The sequence below is a fragment of the Fringilla coelebs genome (genome assembly GCF_963513975.1).
Source record: "Fringilla coelebs genome assembly, chromosome: 15".
NCBI classification, from domain to species: Eukaryota; Metazoa; Chordata; class Aves; order Passeriformes; family Fringillidae; genus Fringilla; species Fringilla coelebs.
Window position 1 is genome coordinate 5015234 of NC_140041.1, and position 23784 is coordinate 5039017.

General features: G+C 40.8%; 1 protein-coding gene across 1 annotated transcript; it reads left to right on the plus strand.

Annotated features, from left to right (window-relative positions):
• The first annotated feature begins 1065 nt into the window (after positions 1-1065).
• Positions 1066-23784, plus strand: PANK3 (pantothenate kinase 3). The gene is made up of 7 exons (XM_084216049.1): positions 1066-1277; positions 9988-10340; positions 11147-11400; positions 11508-11684; positions 13623-13746; positions 15975-16100; positions 17431-23784. Exons 1-7 carry the CDS (start codon positions 1250-1252, stop codon positions 17479-17481), a joined length of 1113 nt encoding a protein of 370 aa, XP_084072175.1. The 5' UTR covers positions 1066-1249; the 3' UTR covers positions 17482-23784.

A 23784-nucleotide genomic window follows, 5' to 3' on the forward strand; every position in this document is an offset into this window, starting at 1 on the left:
AGGGAACAGGGACAGGAGCAGAGGGAACGGCCTCATCCTCCACCAGGGGAGGTTGGGTATCAGGAGGAATTTCTTCACAGGTGATTAGATATTGGAATGGGCCGTCCAAGGAGTTGGCAGAGTGGCCGTCCCTGGAGGTGTTAAAGGGAGGACTGGACACGGCACTCGGTGCTCTGCTCTAGGTAACACGGTGGTTTGGCGCAAGGACGGACTCAGTGATCTCAGAGGTGCTTTCCAGCCGATCGTGTGATTAAACATCAGCCTGTTGCACCAGGTGAGGAAGAGTTCCCAGGGAAATAAAGTTACTGGTGTCGTCATTGGAGCGCAGGCACAGGAAAGAAGCCGCTTCCCAAACTGCTCCGGTGCTTAATTGTGAGAGCACTTCAGTCCGAGCGAGGGGAAATTAAAGCAAATGCCAACTGCCCCTTTCACTCTACAGCATTCGCGCGGCTCTGGCAACCCCGCGGAGCGCGAACCCCGAGCCCGACACCGGCTGGCACTGCGGGTGTCACAGCGGCGCGGGGGCTGTGCCCGCTGCCCGTGCCCTGTCAGTGCCTTGTCAGTGCCCCTGTCCGTGCTCGTCTCCTGTGCCCTGTCAGTGCCCGGTCCCTCTCAGTGCCCCTGTCCGCGCTCGCGGGGCCCAGGCGCGGCCATTGGCACCGGGCCCTGCCGTGAGGGCGCGGGGCCCGCCGGGAGCTGTAGGCGCGGCCGGACTGCGGCTCCCGGCGCGCCCCGCGCCGGGCGGGGGCAGCGCTGCGGCAGCGGCGGGGCGGGCGCGGAGCCGCCCCGGCCCCTTTGTGTGCGCGGCCGCGGCTCCGGCGCCGCCGCCATCTTGTGCCGGCCGGGCCCGTGTCCGCCGGGGCTCCGCGGGGCAGCGCCGGGGCCGCGCTTCTGGCACGGAGTGGCCGAGCGGAGCCTCCCCGCGCTCCCCCGCCCGGGGCCCGTCCCGCCGCTGCCGCTCGGCTCCGTCCGCTCGGCGCCTCGCGAGCGGAGCGCGGCCGCCCCGCCCCGTCTCCCCGCCCCAGCCCGAGCGCCGATGCCGCCGCTGGAGCGGCCCCTGCCCGGGCCGCGGGCGTAGCGGCGGGCGCGGCCAGCGCCGCTCCCCGGGAGGCGGGCGCCCGGCGGGCGAGGAGCATCAGGAGAGCGAGGCCCGGCCCCGCGGAGCCGCCGCCGCCGCTGCCCGCCCCATCAGGCGAGCGGCAGGAGACCCGCCCCGGCCGGCAGCGAGCCGGGCCGCCGCCGCAGCGCCATGAAGATCAAGGATGCCAAGAAGCCGTGTAAGGCCGGGCCGGGGGAGGGGGCGCGGGGCCGCGCGGCGGGCGGTGCCCATCCATGGATCCGGGAGATGCCCGCAGAGACGCGTCTCGCTCCTGTGCGTCCCTCTGAGGGAGGTGTCGGGGTTCAGGTGATCCTCGCTGCTGGCGTCGGAAGGACTAGAATAGAAAGTGATATAATCAGTTTCTTGGGCATGGGTGCTCTTTTTGATGAACCACTTAACCGCTGTGCTGAACATCTGCGCAGGTGGCTGCAGTTGCTACAGTTTTGTTTCTTTATTCAATTCTAATTCTTTTTAGAATATTTACTAATATTGGGGTATAACTCTTTCTCTAAAATGCGCTGAATGCTCCCCTTTAATAATCACAGCTGTATTAATATTTCTTTCTATGTGTTGTTCTGGAGTGCCATGTTTGTTTTGGAGGGGGTAAACGTGATTCTGACTCAGGTGAATATAAACAAAACGTCTTAAGATTACAGCTACCTCTTGGATAGAGAGATTTGGGTTGAGTAGGGTTGATCTATATGCATTTAATGCTCTCAGTGTAACAGATGCACAGCTGTGCAAGGCAACACACCTGTCAAGCTCATACAGGTGTGCCTTAGCTGAAAGGGATGCAGGTTTTGCTCCACTGAGTTGAGCATCTTTTTCTTTGCCATCATACCTAAGAACTTACTTTCAGGATGAGTTGGTGGCTAGTCCTAAATGTCTAGGCCTCGTGTGGTTCATACAGCACGACTGGCTAATGAACAGCATACAACCAAGACTGGATATTGGAAGTTGATGGCTTAAATTTATTTTTTGAGCAGCCCAAGAAGGAGAAAATCACCAAACAGATATTTAACACAGGAGATATTAGCATAGCTCTAGAAATAGCTGTAAAGGCTTTGAAAGTAGGTTGTTTCCTGTGGTCTGGTGGGGGAAACACTAAATATGTATCCTGTAGCACACAACTAACCACCACCTCTTGTTAGTGCCAGTGTGTGGAAATTGCTGAATTGACTGTAACGATGTTTATGAAGAGTAAAGTTCAGGCAACATTGTTTTCCCCTGGTATAAAATTAAGAAATCTCATCAAGACAGCAGTAGCTAGCTGTAAAATGTTACGGTGGTTTGAGAATTGGAATGGGGAGACTATGGCTGCTCCTGTTCTAGAAACCTGCTAATTTCAGGACTGTCTCTGCTGGACCTCTAAGCCTTTGTTTTCTGTAGTGGTGGATTTAAGCCTCATGGTTAAATAACAGTGCAAATGTTACCAAGAAGTTTTAACTGCTCAAACATGCTGCAGTTGTAGTTACACTCTTCCAGTTCTTGAATTTGAACTTTGATGTTGGTTTCATGATGGGAATTAGAAACAGTTGGAGCTGCATAAGCAGGAGGGGCAGGATACATTGTCAGACTACGTTGTTTATTTCTTCTTGACTCTTGAACACACTTTGGAGCTGGTGGTTTTTTAAAAGATAATAGCACAGAGTTTCTTAGGCAGTGAACTTTAGACTCAGTCTGCAGATTTCTGCTTCTGGTTAATCATACTGAGAGAGCAGCTGAATGTTTGAAGAGGACCAGGTCCACAGAAGCCCTGAAGATGGAAATTGATGTTCAGGGTCTTTGGTACCCAAATACTGCTTTCAGTTTGGCTTAAATGCTCACATGGAAGTGAAAGCTGACTTGGTGTCAAAATACCACTTACAGACTGTTTACAAATCATTTGGCTAAGACATTGTAGACACTTTTCAACACAATTGTTGAGTGTACATTCCTTAGACCAAGTGAGAACCTAATCATCTGTGATAGAGCCAGATGTGGTTTTGGGGAAAATGGATAATTGTCACTTAACTTAAGAACCTGCAGAGTAGAATTGAGCAGATTGCTTTAGTCTATCTGTACTTTTGTCTGTGATGTACAGCATCAGGAAAGAAGGCCTGAATATTGTGAGGTGAGGGTAAGATGGAAACACCAAACCAATTCAGAGTTCCTGATGTGGGTGCCCTGCCTGCACATGCTTGTGTGGTCCTCCTTTCCAGAGCTTCACCTGACTATTGCTGTCACTAATTTGATGGAGTAAAAACTGTGAGAAACACAGCAGAATTTATATAACGCAGCCTCTGAGATTGGCTGTCTTGAAAGAGGCTAGTAAAGGTCCATTCAAATCTCATGTGCTGATGGTGAGAGCAGTCAAGCATTTTAAAGGAATATAAGAAAAATTCAAATCAGAAAAACCTTGTACTAAGTCAGTATAGCAGTGGAAGCTGGAGAGGTTGTGGAGTCTCCATTCTTGGAGGATTCTTGAAAAACTTCTGAGGCCTCAAAGTGTTGATTGGACAAAGCTGTAGCTGACCTCATCTGATGCTGGCAGTTTTCCTGCTGGTGTAAGAGAAGTCAGACCAGATGACCTCCAGAGGAACCTTCCAAGCAGCAGTTGCGTGATAGCTCTTCTGAGGAAATGCCCATGGGGAAGAAGGGCTGGCAATTTTCAAGGAGATTTCCAAAGGTTATTTGTGGGTTGAGGTTATAAATGTGAGAGCAGCAAGTGTTGCAGAACTGCTGCTGTGTGGGATCTGCCCAAAGGGAAGAGAGCAGGAGCTCATTCAGAGAGCTGCGCATGTTGGCGGGGGCAGGCGAGAGCGCTGTGCCAGCCTGCTGTGCTCTCCAGGGGAGCTGGAGCCCTTCCTCTTGGCTCTGAGTGTGACCCAGTGCTGAAGGAAAGGCAGAGACTTCCAGTACTCGATACACTGTGTGTGTTACTTTTTGCAGTCTGTTCTTTTTGATTGTTTATTGAAAAGAGTTTGAGAACAGATGCCTGTATTTCCCTTGTGGTGAATTGAGACACACTACTATACATTGAATGTACATTGCAGAGATTTGCAAAATCTTGCATCAATATAAAGGAAATATGAAAATTTCAAGTTTATTTTCTCCAGTGTGGTTCTATGGACGCATGTAATCATTGTGGACACATGGAGGATTAGTGTAGTAAAATTGATGAAAAATCTGTTTGGTTTGATGGAGAATCCTGTATAAATAGATGGATTTTTTTTTTCCCCCATGGAATTTGCTGCATAGTTTTTTGGTATCCTAGCATTTTCCTGTTAGTCCTTGAAAGCTGATTATTAGCCCATAGCAGATGTTAGAGGCTCTCACTTGATTGCAGTTAAAAAATGTATTTCTAATAATGGATTAATACTGCCAGGAACAGTGTATACTTAAAGTGTTATACACAGTGCATCTTTAAGTGTTAAATTATGCCTCTGCATTCTGTATCTCACCATAATAACACCTATCCCCAAAGAGATCGCTGCTGAAATGTCAACAAAATTACCAGAATGAGCAAGGAGGGAGAAGCTGAAAGCAGTGATATTTTGTCTTGTATTAAGCTTTATGTGGTACCCACTTGTAGAGCAGTTACAGTAATTGCCCATTACCACCTGTCCTCCCACCGTGAACGGGGCTCTTCTGGAGCGTGATTAGAGGTGGCTGAGTAGGAGTTTGCAGAGCGTGATGGAGTTTTCCCACAAGGAAAATGGGAGGATGTGCCAGGGTGTGTCAGATACATTTAATTTGCATGTTAATTCTGTCCAGCCCAAATGTATTTTGAGCTGGACTTGGGATATTTGAACCAAAAACCTGTTACACAACTTGTTAAGGAAAGAAAGTCTCCAGTGTCTCAAGGACTAAGGACACTTAAGTGCAGTTTTGCTCTGTAGAGGCTCATAGGCCATGTAGATTGGTGTTCATGGGCACAGCAAAGGCATTTTGCTGTCCAGCCCTCAGGTTAATTTAATTTAATTTAACAGTTCAGCAAGCTTTGGTGTGTTTTCTCTTAACTTGTCCCATAGCCCACATCAGCTGCCTTAGCCCCCAGCTGATTTAGCTGTTAAAATTTGCCATCAGGTTGTACTTTGCTGCATGCTGATTTAAGGAAATGCTGGAAGAATGGATGCACATGCACATAAGAAAATGTATTTGGAGAAACTGCAAAATGCATTTCATTTATGTGTTTATAAACACTAACTGTGTAATGGTTCAGTAGAACTTTAAATAGTTGTTTGCCTTATCAGTATTCAGATAAGAGTGGGATCAAGGTTAGTTTTGTTACCAAAGGCTATGTACTAGGCTGAATTAGATAAGTTTTGGGCATCAGAACTGATGATACTGCTTAGTTTCATAAAGAACTATTGCAGTGCTGGCAGAAGTTTTTGTGGATTTCATGATCATTTTCCTGTGTTGTTTTTTTAAGGCTGTATAGCATCATGAACTTTGGCACCCTTTGGCAGTTGTTCCCCAAGCCATGTTTGTACTTGGAGTGCAACAGTCTTATTTCTTAATAATGCATAAGCTTTCTTACAGAGATGACACAAAATGTGGTAGGCTGTTCTTTGCTGTCACTGACAGCTGTGAATTTTTTTTCCCCCATGGTGCCAAGCTCCCAGCTTGAATTAGGAGTTAGCTACTCTTCTTTGAAGGTTGGTTCTTGTTAAATTTATACAGGATGAACCCAGAGTGTTACTTTATCTTACAGGGAAAAGGAAGTATTTCAAAGGTGTTTGTATTTCAAATATGTCATTACATTCATAGAAAAGAGGTTGACAGAAATCTGTGTCCCAGTTTTTAAAAGCAAAATACAAATAGAACATTAAATTGAGGAATCTTGACTGAATAAGGGGGGTGTAGCTAATCTTTCAGTGTCTACTTCCTGCAGCTTTGGCTTCAGAATGGGTGTACAAAATCAGAATACAAGTGTATGGCCTGGGTGGAAAGCTTCAAAGGTCCCCTGAAGAACCCATGGAAAAGGAAAACACTTCAGCCTTTGTGCTCGCATTGGCACAAACAAAACATGTCCTGTAATTATTTCGTTTGGCATATAAAGACCTTATATGATAAAAGTAACCTTAAGACTGCTGCCAGTGACTGTACAGCGCGAACTTGAGAAGTGCAGACACAAGAGAATGAGGCTTCCTTGTGCTATCTCTAAAGATGATTAAGGTTTAAATAACAAGCAACAGCCACACCAGCATGGCTTTTCTTACTCAGCAGAACTGTTCCATCATTACATGACCACAGCACTCTTCCCTTGCGGGAGGTACTTCTCTAATTGCAGGAAGCAGCTCTAGGGAATCCTTTTAAAGATCATGTGTTTTTTTTTAATTCTGAGCAGGTTGCCCCTCAGAGCTGTCTTCACAGCATGTACTGAGCAATATGTTGCTTTATTGCAAGGGCTTCTGGTTGCTGGGTCTAGGTAGGGACCACAGTGGCTCCTGGCAGAGCTGGGGAGTGAAAGAAGATCTGGATTTGTAATTAAGGAGGTTGTATGTTATGGTACTCCACTTGGTGTCCTGAAGATAGTTAAATTTGGTGTGAAGTATCACATTAAACACCATATGGGTTTTGACTTCCCAGTTAGTGTTCTACTTCATGTATCTGTCTCTTCTTGGATGGTAAAGGTCTGTATTTTCTGTAGTCTTAAGCAGAGCCTGGCCTGACTTCCTAAAAGCAAAATGGGTGTTTTTGAAGGAATTTTATGTAGTTTATGCAAGGCAGTTGGGCTTGTTAAATAAAAAGCTGGATTCTTACTTTTCCTTTTTTTTCAAATTGTTACTGACCACTGCAGAGAGGAGCTGAACTTTGAAAAGTTGAGCCCTGGATTTGTTCTGTGAATAGCAGTTAAATTCTCAGCAAGGAATATCTCTGAGCAGTGCATCACTTTATGTGAAATATTCCTGGGAATAACAGTCAAGAGGAAGAGCTAAAAAAATCTTTTAATTATCTAATCCCCACAGAGCTGTGGAAAAAAGTCCAGCTTTAGTGCAGGGAAATTGACTCTCCTTATGGATTGAAGCTATGGAATGATGGTTACAGTTGCACAAGTCTTCAAACCTGGTATCTGCAGACCTGTAAGCTTGAAAAAAAAGGTTGTGTGATTGGCATTGTCCTCATCCAGGCATGCTTCTGTAACTGTGACTGCGGAAAGGATCGAGCTGATGTCTGGGGATATTTTTTTCTAAAGGTTTTGCTGCTGGCATTCTCTTCCTAAATCTCTCAGAGAAGCCTGACCCACAAATATAAGTATAAAAATACTTTCTGTAGAGTCATTTATGTATCCCTGCATCCAAATATGATGGATCCTGAGCCAAGATCTACCCTAAGCAAACCTGCAGCAGGAAGAGGAAGGTTCACGAGGTTTCCATGTTGTGTTCATGTATAGTTGCATTCAAATTTGGTAGAATCAATGTATTTCTGTTATTTAAGGATAGCTCAGGCATAGATAAATCTTGTATCCTTGCAGTCCCAACTGATTGTGCCCTTGCCATTTGTGTGTATGTAGATCCCCTTCTTTGTTTGGAAAAGAAAATGGCTTTCATTCTCCTGGCTGCACCTGCAATAAAATCCATATAAATCAATTAAGAGTGGCTTGCATGCCCAAGAATCCTTGTGTAACACCTTCTTGCTGGTATAAGGACTAAGTTAACAGTACGTGGGCCCAGTTGCTTGTCAGAACTCCTCCACCTTGTAAATGAAACTTGAGCAATGTATTGCCAGCCAAATCTTCACAAATTTTCAATAGAAAAAGGTAAAACTTCCTGGGGTTTGTCGCAGGTGAAAGCTGACCTATTTCTTCAGTTTCAAAGTCTGTAAATGGCTGTTAAGATCACTCAGTTAAGCCAGAAAACTGATCTTGTACAGCATGATCCCACTTTTCAGCATAAAATGTGTTCTCATTTAAATTATGGAATAAATGTACAGTTCAGCTGTTCTTGTTTTTACTTGGTGTACAAGATCCTTAAACCTTAAGACTTACAGAGGCGTGACTAATGCTGTATTTGCAAAAGCTTTTTGGATCATTTAACATGGGATGGAGTGGATCTTCTGACAAACAGGCACCAAATCATCCTTAAACTCATCACATGAACTTTCAGCTCTTCCCCCTCTTTCCTGTTTGGAGGACAAGATCTCAGTTCTTCACTAGGTAGAATCCAGGTAGTGCTTGGGTTGAGGTGTCCTAATTCAATTCCTCATGGGTTGGATTGACTCCTCCAGGCATGTTCTGGTCTGCTGGGTGAATCAACTGCCCTTCTTCACTTTTGTTCCTGTGACACCCTTCATGGCAAGGGGTTGAAACTTTGTGAGGTCACTTAATAAATCCTCAGCTTATTGTGGTCAAACAGTAAGATGAGAGATTTTCTTATGTCCAGAGTCTCAGGGTGAAGAAGTCTGGCATGCAGTCACAAACTCAATTCATGTGTCTCTGTGCTTTCTCTCTGCTTAGTCTTATGCTTAGCCCTCAGTTTTATGAGAAAGATACCAGATTTATAGAACTAATTAATTTCCACTTCAAACTAGATTTTGCTCACAGAATTTACCCTTGCATTTAAATTTAGAGTATCAAGGTTAAGATAACCAACTAAAATTTTTTTGTTAATGTTTGACAATATTCTCTTGATGCCCATTTCTGAAAGTTGAGGCATCATTGAAGTTTCTTTTCTTAACTTAGCACTCAATAAATAAACTGACACACAGCCAGCCTTGACTGAATATATTACAATATTTTGGTAGGTCATTCTTCTCAAGTATAGATCCCCCTGGTAATGTAAATATAGTGTAATTGCATCTTGCTCATGATAGGCATATTAATATCTTTCTGGTTTTGTTCCTGAGTTTCATGCTTCTGTAAGATATAAATTACCTCTGAAGAGATAAATTGGAGCACTAAAAAAGAAAAAGAGGAGGCAAAACCAAGCAAGTTACAGTATCAATTAGGAAATAGAATATGAGCTTCCCAGCTGGATATCCAGGATCTTTTCTAAACTGTTTCTGGGAAATGACAGTGGGAAAGTTCTCAGTTGAAGATGTTGTCTTTGCTGTAGGTTTTCTAAGTATCTGTTTTACTGCACTTAATTAGGAATATTTATTGATACAGGCATGTTCAAACTTTGGTCATGCATGTCATAGACAAAATCCCTTTTAGGAACTGCAGTCATCCCACATAAGGGATGTGGCTTGGTGTTGTTATTTTGTAGTACAGAAATTCCTTCTTCCAAGCCAAGGTACCCAGAAAAAAAAAAAAAAGGTGAGAGAAAAGAAACCAGAAAATGGAACCTAAATTCAATAATATTAATTTTCTCTTTGCTTGCACTTTTTAATAGGACATTTTGTAATCCCTTTAACTTCAAGAGATAGAAATTGGGCATCTTAACTGTCTCAAGTTTTAAAGTGCATGCAAATAAATTTCCTCTCAACAACCACATTATGTGAGGGACCGTTAGAGGAGGAGTACCTGGGCTGCCCCTGTTGTCAGCTGTAATGTGTAACCTGCTTTCTTGAAGTGTGCATTGCAGTCTTTGTGCTGAACTACGTCAGAGTTGTTATTTTAGAAGAGAAGGTTATTTTAATCCTTTGTTCTCAATAAGAAAAAGTGGTTGAATTTTGTTTATGAGTTGGTCTGAAAGATAGGGTATAGTTTGGGGAGTTTTTAGTTGATCTTTCTGAGCACCTTATACCATTTACATGTGTATAGTTGCTCATTTTTTCATTCTTACATGAGGCCAGAGAGACATTTAAGGTCAGGTAATTGAAATGAGCGCTAGATCTTTTTTCCTGTGAGGTTTGTTGTTAATGTCTGTCTTATTTAAAAGTACAGCCCGGGTCAGTCTTAAACTCCATGTGAGGCTTTTGCTCTTCCAAAAACCTAATGGCTCATTCTTGTATCTTCACAGCTTTCCCATGGTTTGGCATGGACATTGGGGGAACGTTGGTCAAACTTGCCTACTTTGAACCTATTGACATCACTGCAGAGGAGGAGCAGGAAGAAGTGGAAAGCCTGAAGAGCATCCGCAAATACCTGACTTCCAACGTCGCCTATGGATCCACTGGCATTCGGGATGTCCACCTGGAGCTGAAAGACTTAACCATTTTTGCTCGAAGAGGAAACTTGCACTTTATTCGGTTCCCAACTCATGATTTGCCTACCTTTATCCAAATGGGAAGAAACAAAAACTTCTCAACACTACACACGGTGCTCTGTGCCACCGGCGGTGGCGCCTACAAGTTCGAGGAAGACTTTCGCACAGTAGGTAGCCTGGCTTGCCTCTGCCTGAAGCTGATGGGTTAAAATAACCTGGGTTTTGAAAAACTGGACAGCTCTAATATGTTTTGGTACTAATTGTACTAAGTATGGTGAGGAGTTACAGCCTTCCTGGAATCCACAGCGCCAGTTAATTGTCTTTGTGCTTTATGAGAGAACGGCAGCTTAATTATCACGTGCAGAACTATGGAAGAGCTGTAGAGAGCCTTAAGCCCTGCAGAATTTCTGACCTGTGGTTTTCCTGTGATCCTTGGAGTGTTAATGAAGTTGCAAGGATAGTTAGTACAATGCCATTGAACTTTTTATATGCTGATAGCTTAGAAATTATTGTTTTGACTTGAAAGATGGGGTAGGAACCCAACAAACCTTGAACAGATTTTCAGCTATGATTTCCACCAAGATGACACTCACTGGGGCCTCTAGGGTATTTGATGACCTTTTTATTGATTTAAATTGATGAAAAATGTTGCTAATTTTTCAATGGAGTAATGTCTTAGTATTCAGAAGTGATCTTTGAGCTTACTGAAGCAGATACTTACACTGCATCTCTATTCTTGATTCAGGTCTGAGATCTGCATTTACAGTCAGATTAACTTGGTAGTTTAAGTTTATGTATTCAGAATTTAGGTCTGAATTCTCTGTTGGCTTTGTAGTGGCATTGAAATTCCTGAATTAGTCACGTGACATAGCTTCTTAAAGTTGGGCAGTACAACTATAGTCCTAAATTTGTAGCACATTTGTGCAATGTTAGAACATGTTGCCACAGTCTTTTTTTTTCTTTCTTAACACAGATTGGAAACCTCCAGCTGCACAAACTGGATGAGCTTGACTGCCTTGTCAAAGGCTTATTGTACATAGACTCTGTCAGCTTCAATGGCCAGGCAGAGTGCTATTATTTTGAAAATGCCTCAGATCCCGAGAGATGCCAAAAGATGCCTTTTAACCTGGATGATCCATACCCATTGCTGGTTGTTAACATTGGTTCAGGAGTCAGTATTTTATCAGTCCATTCCAAAGACAACTATAAAAGAGTAACTGGAACAAGGTAATTTAAAAACCTGCATTGGGGCTGTGACTCTATGGGGCAGTGACACAGGGATCTTTCATGTGAAGAAATGCTGTTTGAAAGCAGCTGGTTTTCTCTGTCCTTAGTCTAGGTGGAGGGACCTTCCTTGGGTTATGCAGTTTGCTGACAGGCTGTGAAAGTTTTGAAGAAGCTCTGGAAATGGCATCCAAAGGAGACAGCACACATGCTGACAAGCTGGTTCGGGATATTTATGGAGGAGACTATGAAAGATTTGGTTTACCAGGATGGGCTGTAGCATCCAGGTAAGCAGGAGTCTCTTTGTGGATTCTTCTCTTGGTTTGTGGAGCTTCAAAAACGAAGCTTAAACTATTCATGCAGAAAAAACTCCTTTTCTGCATGGTTTTATTGTAGTCAAGTTACATTTTTATCCTAAAAGTATGTATCCTCAGCTTTCCTGTGGTTTAAAGCCATGTGCAAGTGCAGGTGCCTGCTGGGTCAATATTGAAGAAACCTCCTGAGGTATTTCATGCCCAGCTTTGTGTGAGTCAGAGGGAACACGAGGTGATAGCAGGAGCAGCAGGAACAGAGTGCAGAGGTGGTGTGCTGTAACCCAACAGGCATTCAAACACCACGCAGCCACTCAGGCACTCCCTCCAGTGACATGGGGGAGAGAAATGGGAGGAAAAAAAAAAAAACTGGTGTGTTGAGATAAAGAGTGTTTAACAGGACAGAAATGGAACAGAACAGAATGGTCTCCTCCCCACTCCTTGTGCACCCCCATTGTGCTCACTGGTAGGGTGCAGTGAGGAGCAGAAAAGGCCTTGACTGCTCAGCAATAACAAAAACATCCCTCTGTTATCAACAGCTTCCAGCACAAATCCAAAACACAGCTCCATGGTAGCTACAGTGGAGAGAATTAACTATCCCAGCTAAAACCAGCACACAGCTACTAGTAAGAAAATTAACTTTGTCCTAGTCAAAATCAGCACAAGAGAGGGGAAAAAAACAGTACCAATTTCTTTTTATATTTCCTAGAGTCTTTTAGTAGAGCCATTGTCTACAGGGAAGGTGAGTGGGAGATGGCTTTTGTGTTGTTCTTACAGTGGAGCAATTCCTAATTTTTTTTTGGAAATGTGGTTGTCACTACAGACACCTGATGTAATGTTTTAACTACTTTTCTCACTGAAGAGGGCTGTTGAACACAAACGGTTTGCACCATGAAAATGTCATCAACAGAGAACTTTTGTCTCAGCTGCACACATTATTTCCATTGGGGAATATCATCAATGATACTACAGCTTTACTACCCTTACAAAAGATAAGAAAAATAAACTCTGCAAGTGAAACTAATATGTACATAAGAGTGTTCATTAAATCTTTGCTGTTATTCCATAGGGAGTCATAATTCATGGCAACTTAATTGTCCTCCCTCTCCAGCCACCTGAGTCCAAGCCTCTTGAGAGCCCATGTGCTGAGAGGTTTTAATATGTGTGAACTTTACACTTCAGTCAATAACATTTTAACTTGCTTTATGTTGGTACTTTCTGTTCTCATTTGCTTTTTAAGATCCTTAAGAGCTTTAATGGCTTTTTGAGTTTTACACTAATCGGGATTCTTGCTCTCCAAACTGACTTAGATCTGGCTCCGAGTCCTTGGTGGTAAAATATCACACATAGCTATGAGTTCTTGTCTTTTGTGCTGTGCATGGTAAGGGAAGTGCCCTTCTGATCCAGAACTCTTCATTTCTGCAGCCTAAATTGCATTCTGTCACTGTTCATTTTGTTTCAGAGGGTTGTGTTCCATCATAAAAGAATTCAATTCATAGTTTTCTTCTACTTTGAGTAGAAAAGAATGGATAGGTGTTTGTGAGGAAGCAAGCATGAGAAGTGAAGGATTTACCAATCAAGCAGTGACTTAATTTACAGTGACTAGATTTGCAGAGTAGTCTTCTGTGAAGAATAAAATTGTTTTACTGTAGGTGGTTCTTCATGGAAGTCAACAATCTGAACAAATACAATTTGCTGGGGGGCTGTTATTGTAACACAATTGACTGTTTCCTCTGAAAGAATAAATAGAGGTGTAGTGTCAAATTGCTGTATTTAATACAGACTTAAGAAGCAAGTTCCTCAAAGAGGAAACATGAGACATAGGTTTTGTTACTGCATAAAAAAATTCATTTTGAAATTATTTCAATTGCACATGAATCACTTTGTAACTCGTTGCCATTTCTCCTGTTCTAGTTTTGGGAATATGATCTACAAAGAGAAGAGGGAGTCTGTCAGTAAAGAAGATCTTGCTAGAGCCATACTGGTCACCATCACCAATAACATTGGCTCTATTGCCCGGATGTGTGCAGTAAATGAGGTAAAACCTGACCAGGAAATGATCTATCTACAGCTCTGTTATTTGTCTTCACATGAAATGACTGCTGAAATGGTGTATAATTTTAAACCTTTTAATACATTCTCAAATGAAGTGAGGAAATGCATGTAGTAGCTTTGAGCTGGGCCTACAATCACCCTGCTTTGGCAAGGGAGCTTGAAGTCCTTCATCACAAAATCCTGTGCTTACCTGCAGGCTTTGGGCTCCATTCTTTAACAAAGCTCCTCATCAGGTACCCTCCCCTTTGGCAAAGACATCCTTGTCCCACTTCTCCAGAGACAGTCAAAATATTCTGAAGCAGTTCCTAGTGCTTTAACCACAGAACAGCTAGAGTTGCAAAGGACTCCTGGAGATGATGTAGTCCAGCTCCCCTGCCAAGGCAGGGTCACCTAGGGAATGCATCCAGCCCTGAGACATGGACTCAGAGACAAACTCTGTGCTTGGAGGTTTGAAACTGCATGACTTGAGCAACTGCAGCATTTAAGCTGCTGAAAGTCCTGCTTTAAGCAGTGCATAATGATGGCCTCCAGCAGTTTCTCCAGGCTGAAATTATCCTCTGATCAAAGCCTTGTTTCTAGATAAACATTATTTTTAATTTTTTCTCGCTCTTGAGACTCTAAAATAGCTTTGACACCTCTCATTGTGCTGGTTGCTACAGAGAAGGTTTCTTGCCATCTTCTGTTTCTCAAAGTTCAAAAAAGAACCAGTATGTGTTCAGTATTAGTGTGGACAGCCAAGAAGCTGTGGAAGAATACTGAATTTAGGCATAGAGAGTCTGAGCAGCAGGGATTTCTTCCTTCATTATCCATAAACTTGGGATAAAATGAGGTTTAGTAATAGCTTTCTTGGAGAAGACTATGGGTAACTGAATTTAGAGTTCTACTTAATATCTTTGCATGTGATTGTCTCAGAAGTACCAACAGCCCTGTTAGCTGCAGTAATCCTCCTTTTGCTTAGGAGCCAGGTTAATGATATTTTCTGGTTTTAATATTGTAACTTCTGCCTCAGTTTCATTATCTTTCTCTCGTGTCTTGGAGAAGGAAGGTAATTTTGTGAGTGTTAATTTTGGCTTTTTGCTTTGTGGCAAAGCTTAATAAGAAAAGAGTTAAAGTGAAGATGAAGTTGAAAGTACATTCTATGTATCTTAGGCAAATTATGCAATTTATATTTTAGAGTGGGAGTAAATGAGGACAAATCAGAACTTGTAAACTGCACAAACTGCCTTTATTCCGAGTGGTTTTTGGTCTCATTCCAGCTATGTCACAGAACTACAAACCATAAGAAATAGCTAATAGGGAAACACAAAGTAGTACCTTGAACTGATGTCTAAAGATGAAATAAATGTAATTATTTTGATTTCTTGCAGTAGAGCAGAATTACATTTTTGTGTCTTAACTATGTGTCTACTTTGTCCTCACTGGGAACTAATCAAGATGGTTAAAAACCAGTTGCATATTAGACATTTGACTACAGGTTGAATTGTCGTATTAGTTATTGTAATAACTTGGAAATTATCATTTATTTAATGCAATTAGGTGCTTTTTAAAGCACTGTGCTAAGGACTAACACAATTACATTTTATTTGGCTCTTCCTCTCAGGTCATTAAACCAGCGTTTAATGTTTTTGCTTAGTGCTGGATTTACTTCAGTTAATGGGGAATATTAAGTGATTTTCACTTTTTTACATTTGACTGGATTAAAATTCACAGCTCACTGCTAGTATTCAAGTGCTCTTAGTGTGATGCCAGGCTGAGGTATACTGAGGGCTGGAGATGAAAGGAACATCTGTCATGTCTTACTGCCTTCGGCTTCTTTACAGTGCTGCCTTGTTGCATATGGATCAAGCAGCATTGTACAGGGCTATGAAGGCATTGAGTCTTCTCCACCAAACAGAAGTATCTTTCATTTAATTTCTTTCTTAGCTGGCTTCTTTCTTTGGTGTAATTGCTGAAAATGCTCACTTAATTTGAAACACAAATGCTACTTGTCTGTAAATTAAGTCCTTTAATTCTCGAGGGTTGCACCGTTTTTCCTTTTCCCCAAGTATGCCATGTTTTAGATTTTGGAACCATGTTTTAATTGTGGGTTGTTTGGTTTTTCTGTGGTTTTTTCCTTGCTTGAGACAGTCTTCTCTTTCATAGCTTAACTTTTCAAAGCTGTGTTAAACAGTGAAAAGACTTAATCCTTTGCTGGTTTTCTTTTTTTTTTAGAAAATAAACAGAGTTGTGTTTGTTGGCAACTTTTTGCGTGTGAATACTTTGTCAATGAAGCTTCTTGCATATGCACTGGATTACTGGTCAAAAGGTCAGCTGAAGGCCTTGTTCCTAGAACATGAGGTATGCTGTGGCTCATTTATCTCTGTGTACTGTTTCACCATAAATCAGAAATGCCTCTATTGAGTAGCTCTCATGTGTGATATCCTGAGGCACCAAGTGCTCAGTAAATATTAGAAATAACAGGAGGTTTGTCTTGCTGAATTGGTTCTCTGGGAACAGTTTTCTTCCAGGGAAGTACTTCAGTCACTTGGGGGTTTCTCAGTTCATGCTGTGGATCTCTGGAGAGGGACAGGAAAATGTTAAACTCTGTGCTAGGGGTCAGCAGTCTTCCTTGGGTTTGGGTGGAAACAACAGTAAGTATTGTGTTTCAAAGAGTGCAGAAATGTAAAGCTTGGCCCTTTGAAACACTTCCATTGTTCTCAGCTGAGCTTGAGCAATGTCTTGAAAGTCAAGACTGCTTTGACAAGGCCTGTTTTCGTTCCACAAGAGACCCCTCAGAGCTGTTTTAGTGATTTTATGCTTTGAGAATAACCTGCTTTTGGGCAGCCTCTGCCATGTCACTATGCAGTACTGAGAGCTTTCACCTGTTTTGGTCGAAATACAGGCAATCAGTTTTAATTACAGGTGCATCAGTTGCTGACTTACAGCTTCTGGGCAGTGGGCTGGGAATTTTTGTCCTCAGTTTCTTGGTCTGAAAATATTACAGCATTCCATCTATTCCCTTCAGTTGATTTTCACAACTCTTTTCCTTTATTGCTTATCCCAAGACTGACAGTCTATTCTGATGGCCACAGTAACAGTGGTTCCTTGTTAGTTCTACCCTCTTCAGATTTTTCTTGGGTAAATTTTAAACTCAGATTTGGTCAAGTGTATATTCTAAACACTTGAATACTTCTTAGTTTTAGGGAGGGGGAAGATTTCATTCCGCAGGGGAAAAATAATTCAGCATGAGAACATGGTTCTTTGCATGCAGGTAGATAGTCCAAAAGTGTGATGTGTGGATATAATTGGAGGACTTTTTCACTTTTACTTTAGCAATAATGTTGCTATGGGTATTGAAGATGTTTTAGCAAGCAAAAGATGCAGCTTGTCTAGGAAGAAAAATCCAAATCTGATTTCCATGCTTTAGGACTCACTGATACCTGTCTTAGAGGTCCTGCAGTATATGGTGAGGCTTGGCAGAAAACCTCCTAAAGTCAAGCTAGAAAAGAAGGATAAGATATTGTTTCACAAAGCCTTAAGTAATTACTGTGAAATATTATATATTAAAAGTGTATCGTGTTCTTTCTGTAGCATTGATCCATCAGATGATTGTTGTCACTAAAATGTGATTACTGCAGAATTTAATACCCTACTTAAACTTTATTTTTTTGGTTTTTTGTTTTACCAGGGATACTTTGGAGCTGTTGGTGCTCTGCTTGGGCTGCCAAATTTCAGTTGAGATCCCAGATGTCACTACACTGAACTATTTTCCACCTGAATGACACTTGTTTATGTCGATGGGAATCAAATCTGGGGAGGGAGAAGAAAAAAGCTGATTTTCTGTAACTCTTTTTAAGAAGTGATGAAGCTACTGAGTATTGCTGTTGTAAGGAACGGGGTTTCACTCTGCTGGGCATTGGCAAGTGAACTGTTTGTGGCTATTATTTATGTTCTTTGGTACGTGTAGCCAGTAGTGAACTTCTAATATGCAATACATCCTCTGAAAACAACTTTCCAGAAATTGCAGAAGAAGGAATGCCAAACCCTTAAGTGCTCAGGATGCAAATATTGCAGGTTTATTCCCAAGGCTTTAGGCCCATCAGTTTGTATATAAAATTGATGGCTGAAAAATTATGTTCATTAGTTATACTGCTCTTATGAGCACAAATTTTATGTGTACTTACAGAAAACAAAAGACAGCCAGGTACTATTGACAAAATGAGGAAACTGTAGACAGTTGCTTCCCACAGTAAACATAATAATTATTTTATTTTTATGTGTAATGGAAATAATAGTAATGCTTTAATTTACAGTGGGAAGAATAGAAACACAAAGAATCAGCCAAAGCAGCAGATTAAGCAGTTGATATTTTGAAGGTTCCATGAAGGTACCTTAATTTATTGGAAGATTCAGCTGGTATTTTGGGAAGATTTCTCTGTCTCTGATTGGATTTGAAAACGAGTTCAGTGATTAATGAAGGCAGGGGGGAAGATTTTTTAAATTTTTTTTTTTTTGAGGACATGACTTCCAAAATGCCTTCTGGATTACTTTTTTTTTTTATTTTTGGTCTCATAAGTTCTGCCATCATGAGTCATCATTTGTAAAGGCACCCTAAAGCCTCAGAGAATTGAAGAAATCCTTATAAAATAAACTAATTATGGGACCTCATAATACTGATGCTTTGGCTTATTTCTGTAGAGGTTTGGAAAAAAACAATTTTGCCCCATCCTACTGATTTGAAGTTGTGATTTCCCTGTAATTTTGTAAGAGTTGATCAGAATTCAAACAGATGTTGAAGTTGAAACGTTACTTTTGGATTTGGAAGTTTGTTTTTGGATGTTGAGGACAACATCAGAGTTTGTATTGCAGCAGCAAATGGACCAATATTTAATGCACTTGCAATATGAAACCATTCATCAAATTGTGGCCTTGGGATAAAATCCATACTCTGGAACTGATTTTTGGGGTTTTCTGTAGACTTTTAAAATTTACAGTTGTGATTATTACAATAACTTCAGTCCTGAAGCCGGGCATGAGATCTTAAACTTACAGGACTATTATAGAGTCAGTAGCTATATGACTTTTTGTGGACTAAAGCTACCCAATTTTGTGATATTTTCCTGTTAAATTTATTTCCTGTAAGTGCATGAGGAGCAGCCAGACTCAAGCACGTTCATATCTTGGGCTTTAAGGTTTTTAAAACTGATTGCTCGGGTATTCCACAGCATGGCTGTGTTCTATTTCCAGACACATCCCCCTTGTGTTAGAACCCCCTGTGCTATTTTCACTTTTCTCTTTCTCAAAATTCAAAGCCCCAAACTAACATCATAAGTTTTTGCTTTTAAAATTTTCTGTGGTCATTTAAGAGTACAGTACCTTAGAGTAGGCAACTCGTTAAGTGCAATGCTAATCACAAATGCAGTTCCATTTATTGTTGCTTTTCCTGGTACCTGTACTACAATTCCATTGTGCTTGCTTTGATGTTTCACTATAGACATAAACAACTAAAAATTACACTCACAGTTCAGCTGATCTAATGCTAAATCAGAGCACTTCAGAAAATAAGTGAATACAGTTTTTTAGAATGTCTTTATAAATGCTGTAAACTGTTCCTTTTGAGTTAGGATTGACTATCAAAAGTAACCTTTATTTGGTTATAAAACTGTATATAAACTTAATTTTCTGAATGTTCTGGCAGCCTGCTGAAAATTTTGCAAACTAACTGCATATTTTACTTGCAGAGGGTGCTTTAGGAGACATACTACAGCTCCATTAGAAGCAGTTCCTTTAGTCCATGTTTATTGCTACTTCATTTGTGATACTCAGAGTCCTCTTGAAGCAGTAGTTAGAAGCTACTTGTATATTTAACCAAAAGCACATATAGAAGATGATTACTTAATACCCATAATTCATTAAACCAGTTGAAGTTGATGTGACCTAACATACATTTTTTTTCTAAGTAAACTGTACAGAGTTACAAAATAAGCAAATGGAGTAATTCTTGAATAGCTGTACTGTATAGAAACTACTGTGAGAATCAAAAAGTATGCCCTACCTCTGTTTTATTTCCCTTGAGTCTAAAAAAATTGGCTTCCTGTTGCTAATTATATCAGCACAATTGTTACTTCATTACAAGAGCAACCACAGCAGTTGTCAAGCCCTACTGTAAAGCCCAAGGGTCCTGTGTTTTTAGCCACATCTTTGGGTTTCATCTCATTTTCTGTCAGCTTAGAACTTGTTACCAGAGTCTCCAAAGATTGACTCTACCACCAGGAGAAATGATAGGCATCACAAATAGTTGCAAGATAAGCCTTAATGTCTTTTCTTCTAAATTCTCTTGTAAACAGGGTGAAAATGCTTGTTTCTTTTATATGAGTCACTGAAGTAAGTTGCTTTTTCCTGCTAGAGTCTGTTTTTACTTTCACCCTTGCCATTTCTTTTCCTCAGAGCTAATTGGCTGAAGCAGCTTTAGGGTGAATTGATTCAGTGTGATGTACTACAGTAGAGAAAATTTGGGATTTTTTTCAGGACTACTGTTGTCTTCTCAAGTGTGGAACCACTTTCTAGAGGAAAGTTCTGTGATAGTTCTTGAAAGTAAAATGTAAGACCTATTTTGAATGTGTAATCATTTGCAGCTCAGTCAGCCATGTGAGTGCCTTTTAATTTTTTCATATAATGCCAATTTTATGGTACTGGGACTTTATCCATGAGGTTTCCTAACCAATATTACTTACCAGAGAAATGGCAGGTAATTTTACTGGCCATGGAGGTGATCCTTTAATTCAGTGTAGCAGGAGATATCAGGAAAAAATCATCAGGTTTCTGGCTTCCTATCCCTGTAGCTCTTAGTCTTGGGGTAAGGATTTTGCATTTCTTGGTCTTATCCCTCAAGCTTGGTCCTTTCAAGTATTATGCACAGTTTTATTGTATCATTATCTCCCTAAAAATCATGCAAGTTTATAATGAGATAAGTACTGTTTATTTCTGGGTAGAGAAGTTCAATCTTAGGTGAAGTTATTCCAAGCTATTAAACATAACCACTTTGACCTTTCTAAGTCTACTTGGGTAATTGCAGTTTGAATGAAAGGGGACCTCTTACAATACATCTTGAATATTTAACAGGCTGGAATTAAAACATCCTCAGTGTTCTTTACTGAACTGAGCAGAGGTTTAAATACAAACAATTTTTCGTTATTTTTAGTAAAGTCTCAATACATTTAGGAGTTCAGAGAGAAGCTGCAGTGATGCACCCTGTGTTTAGTTTGCTCAAGATTTCCAAAGTGTGTTCAGGTGTCTGCCCTGCCTTTTGAAGATGTTTAGCTCCCTCAAGCACTTGTGTGATTCTGCCAACAGGTGCTCATAATTGAGAGTTACAGGGTGGAAAGAAGAGAGACCACCCACATTGTCCCACTCCACCTCAGCTGTGTATGCAAAAGCTCTGGCTTCTCCTGATGGATCATCTGCTCCTTCAGTGGTGCTGTGACATTCCTGCTTGCACTTGACTTGGCAGGATGGATGCAAGGTGCCTGTAAGGGCTGTAATACTCTTTGTCTCTACCCCATACAGGTTTTCAGGAAACATCTGCTTCCAGATCCATTGAAATAACTTCCAATTTCTAAGGATTTCAAAATAGGAGTGGGGTTTTAATGTTTGGAACTAATTAAAGAGTTTTTTATCTAGAGTTGATCTCTGCTAGATAAAGATTAGATGGTGTCTTTCACATCGAGTCAATAATTTTCCTTAATGAATAAATTTGCAGTCAGCCTGTTTTTAAATATCACTTTCATTGTTGATATTCTGCATACCACTGTAATCCTGAGGAAGCAGTGACTTCAGAGCAGAGGTGAAGGTCAGTGTGGTTCTGTTGAGCTAGTTCTGGTCAGTTCTAGTTATAACAAGACTAATTCTTTCCCTTGTCACTTCTTTTTTTCTTATCTACATCTTTTTATGTAGGCTTAAAAACCATATAATATGTAACAGAGCTTTGCTGAGGTTAAAAAGTGAGCAAACATCTGTGGGTGAGGTTGGAAGTGTTTGAGCCAGGCCTGTAGGTCCCAGTGCAGAGCTGGGGACACACAGTTTCTGTTTGGGTGTGGTCATTTTTTCACTTCCCATTAATGCACAGTCAGAGCTGGTGGGTTTCACAATCACTGAATGAAGTGGGAGAATTTAGTCCTCAGACATGACCATGGGAGATTAAAAAAATGCATTTTCACAGTGTAGAAGGATAATTCCTGCTCAAAATTCTTTAAAGTTTTACTGATGCATTCCAAAGTACGTCACCAGTATTTTGCCAACTGTGGTAAAATTAGTAATTCTCCAAAAGTTAACAAAAGTCTGCAAAGAAGCCTGTTTTATTAGCTTCATTTGCATCACACATGGAAAGCATATTAAGTAGTCTTTAAAACACACTTTTGAAAACAGATGATGCTGTAATATGTCTGTAATTATTAATGTGCTAATGGAATATGTTTGAGCAATCTCAGTTTGCATAACTGAGTGTCAAATCCTGCTCACTGTAGTTACTTCAGTAAATCATTCTTATAAACTAATCAGCAAGGTTTGGCCTCGAGGTCTTCTGCCTGGGGAACACAGTAATGCTACTTTGCATATTCCTGATGGTGCTAAATCATTTGTTGAAAATGAAGATTCTAAATAGAAATTGTAAATAAAATATTTATGGCCTGGTCCTTTTGACAGACTTAAATTTTATCATTTGCCAATACTTTTTGGCCTTATTTTGAGTTTCCCCTTTGGGTTTGGTTTTTTTTTGACTCTGTGGACTGTGTGTGTTAATGTGGCAAGTCCTTGGCAGGTGTGGCTTCCTGTGCTGATTTATGTGAGGCCCGTGGCACATCAGGAGACAGATGGGTTTTCGTAGCTGCATTTCCATGTTATCCTTCATCTTGTTTTGTTACTGTAGCTCTTTGCACAAATTTGTGTCAAGTAGAACACAATTGGCATTTGTTCTCTGCTAAAACTTCCAAGAATGTCAGCCACTACTGAAAGTGTTTACGAAAGCTGTTGAAAAGTCAGAAATACCCATTTAAAGTAATTTTAAAATCTAAATGTTCTAATTAGTGTCACCTATAAAATGAACTGGAATATAGAGTGCTGGTTGCTAATCTTTGCTATAAATTGCTGACATTTCACAATTCATATTTCTGGCATCAGTTTAAGAAATTGTAAATACAAGCTTTGGGAGGAGGTGTATTAGTTTCAGATTGTGCATTATGAAAGACTAGTGAATTAGTATTTTGAGACATTAAATTACAACACCTAGAACATGAAAATTAATGTGTTTGTGTTAGGGTATAGAGGGCTTTAGATAACTCAAGAATGTAAAAGTGCAGGTTTTGGCATTTTACCAAACAAACATTTAATTTTCCATTGACTGTCTCATCATATGCAGGCCTTGTAATCACCAGATGCTGTCTTCAAGTATTTGTTTTAGTTAGCAAAGCAGAGAGGCAAATTTGTAACTTGTAAACCCTGGTAGGATGGAATTTCTCTGAAGAGCCATTTGGTTAAGTTGCCTTATTCTATTACATTGCACTCATGGTATGTCTCTGCTTTCTTGTTTACTGTTCAGACACTGAAGATGTGATGTAAAAATATGTGCTACAAATTTTTCATCGTAAATTACTCATGAATACCTTTGTGTCACCTGTTAAACAGCTCTTGTAAATGATGCCTTTATGCCATCTGTAATACAGCTCTTGTAAATTGTTTAAATTATTTTTCTTTTTATAGATTCTCATTATTGAATGTACAGATTAGATCCCTTTAATATGTCACTGAGTAATTTGATTTGGGCCCAAATATGGACAATGCTGTAATTCATCCCATCAAAACTGTAAATAATTCTTTACTGCTTGTTTGCATGAGTGAAGTTTGGATTTCATTTGCTTTGTCATAAACCAACTCCTCTGTCATGGGCCTACTTTTTACAGTTTATTTTCCTGGTTTTATTGCCATTTGTTCTGTACGAATGTTGAAACAGTACTTTGTCTTTTCCTAATAAATAATTTGAGATTGTTCA

What these genes read in the sequence shown, in the direction of transcription:
- PANK3 (XM_084216049.1), top strand. Translation starts at nt 1,250, where the DNA reads ATGAAGATCAAGGATGCCAAGAAGCCGT. An exon ending in TCGAGGAAGACTTTCGCACA is followed by an intron (nt 10,341 to 11,146) that starts GTAGGTAGCCTG and finishes TTCTTAACACAG; the next exon opens with ATTGGAAACCTCCAGCTGCA. An exon ending in GGATGGGCTGTAGCATCCAG is followed by an intron (nt 11,685 to 13,622) that starts GTAAGCAGGAGT and finishes CTCCTGTTCTAG; the next exon opens with TTTTGGGAATATGATCTACA.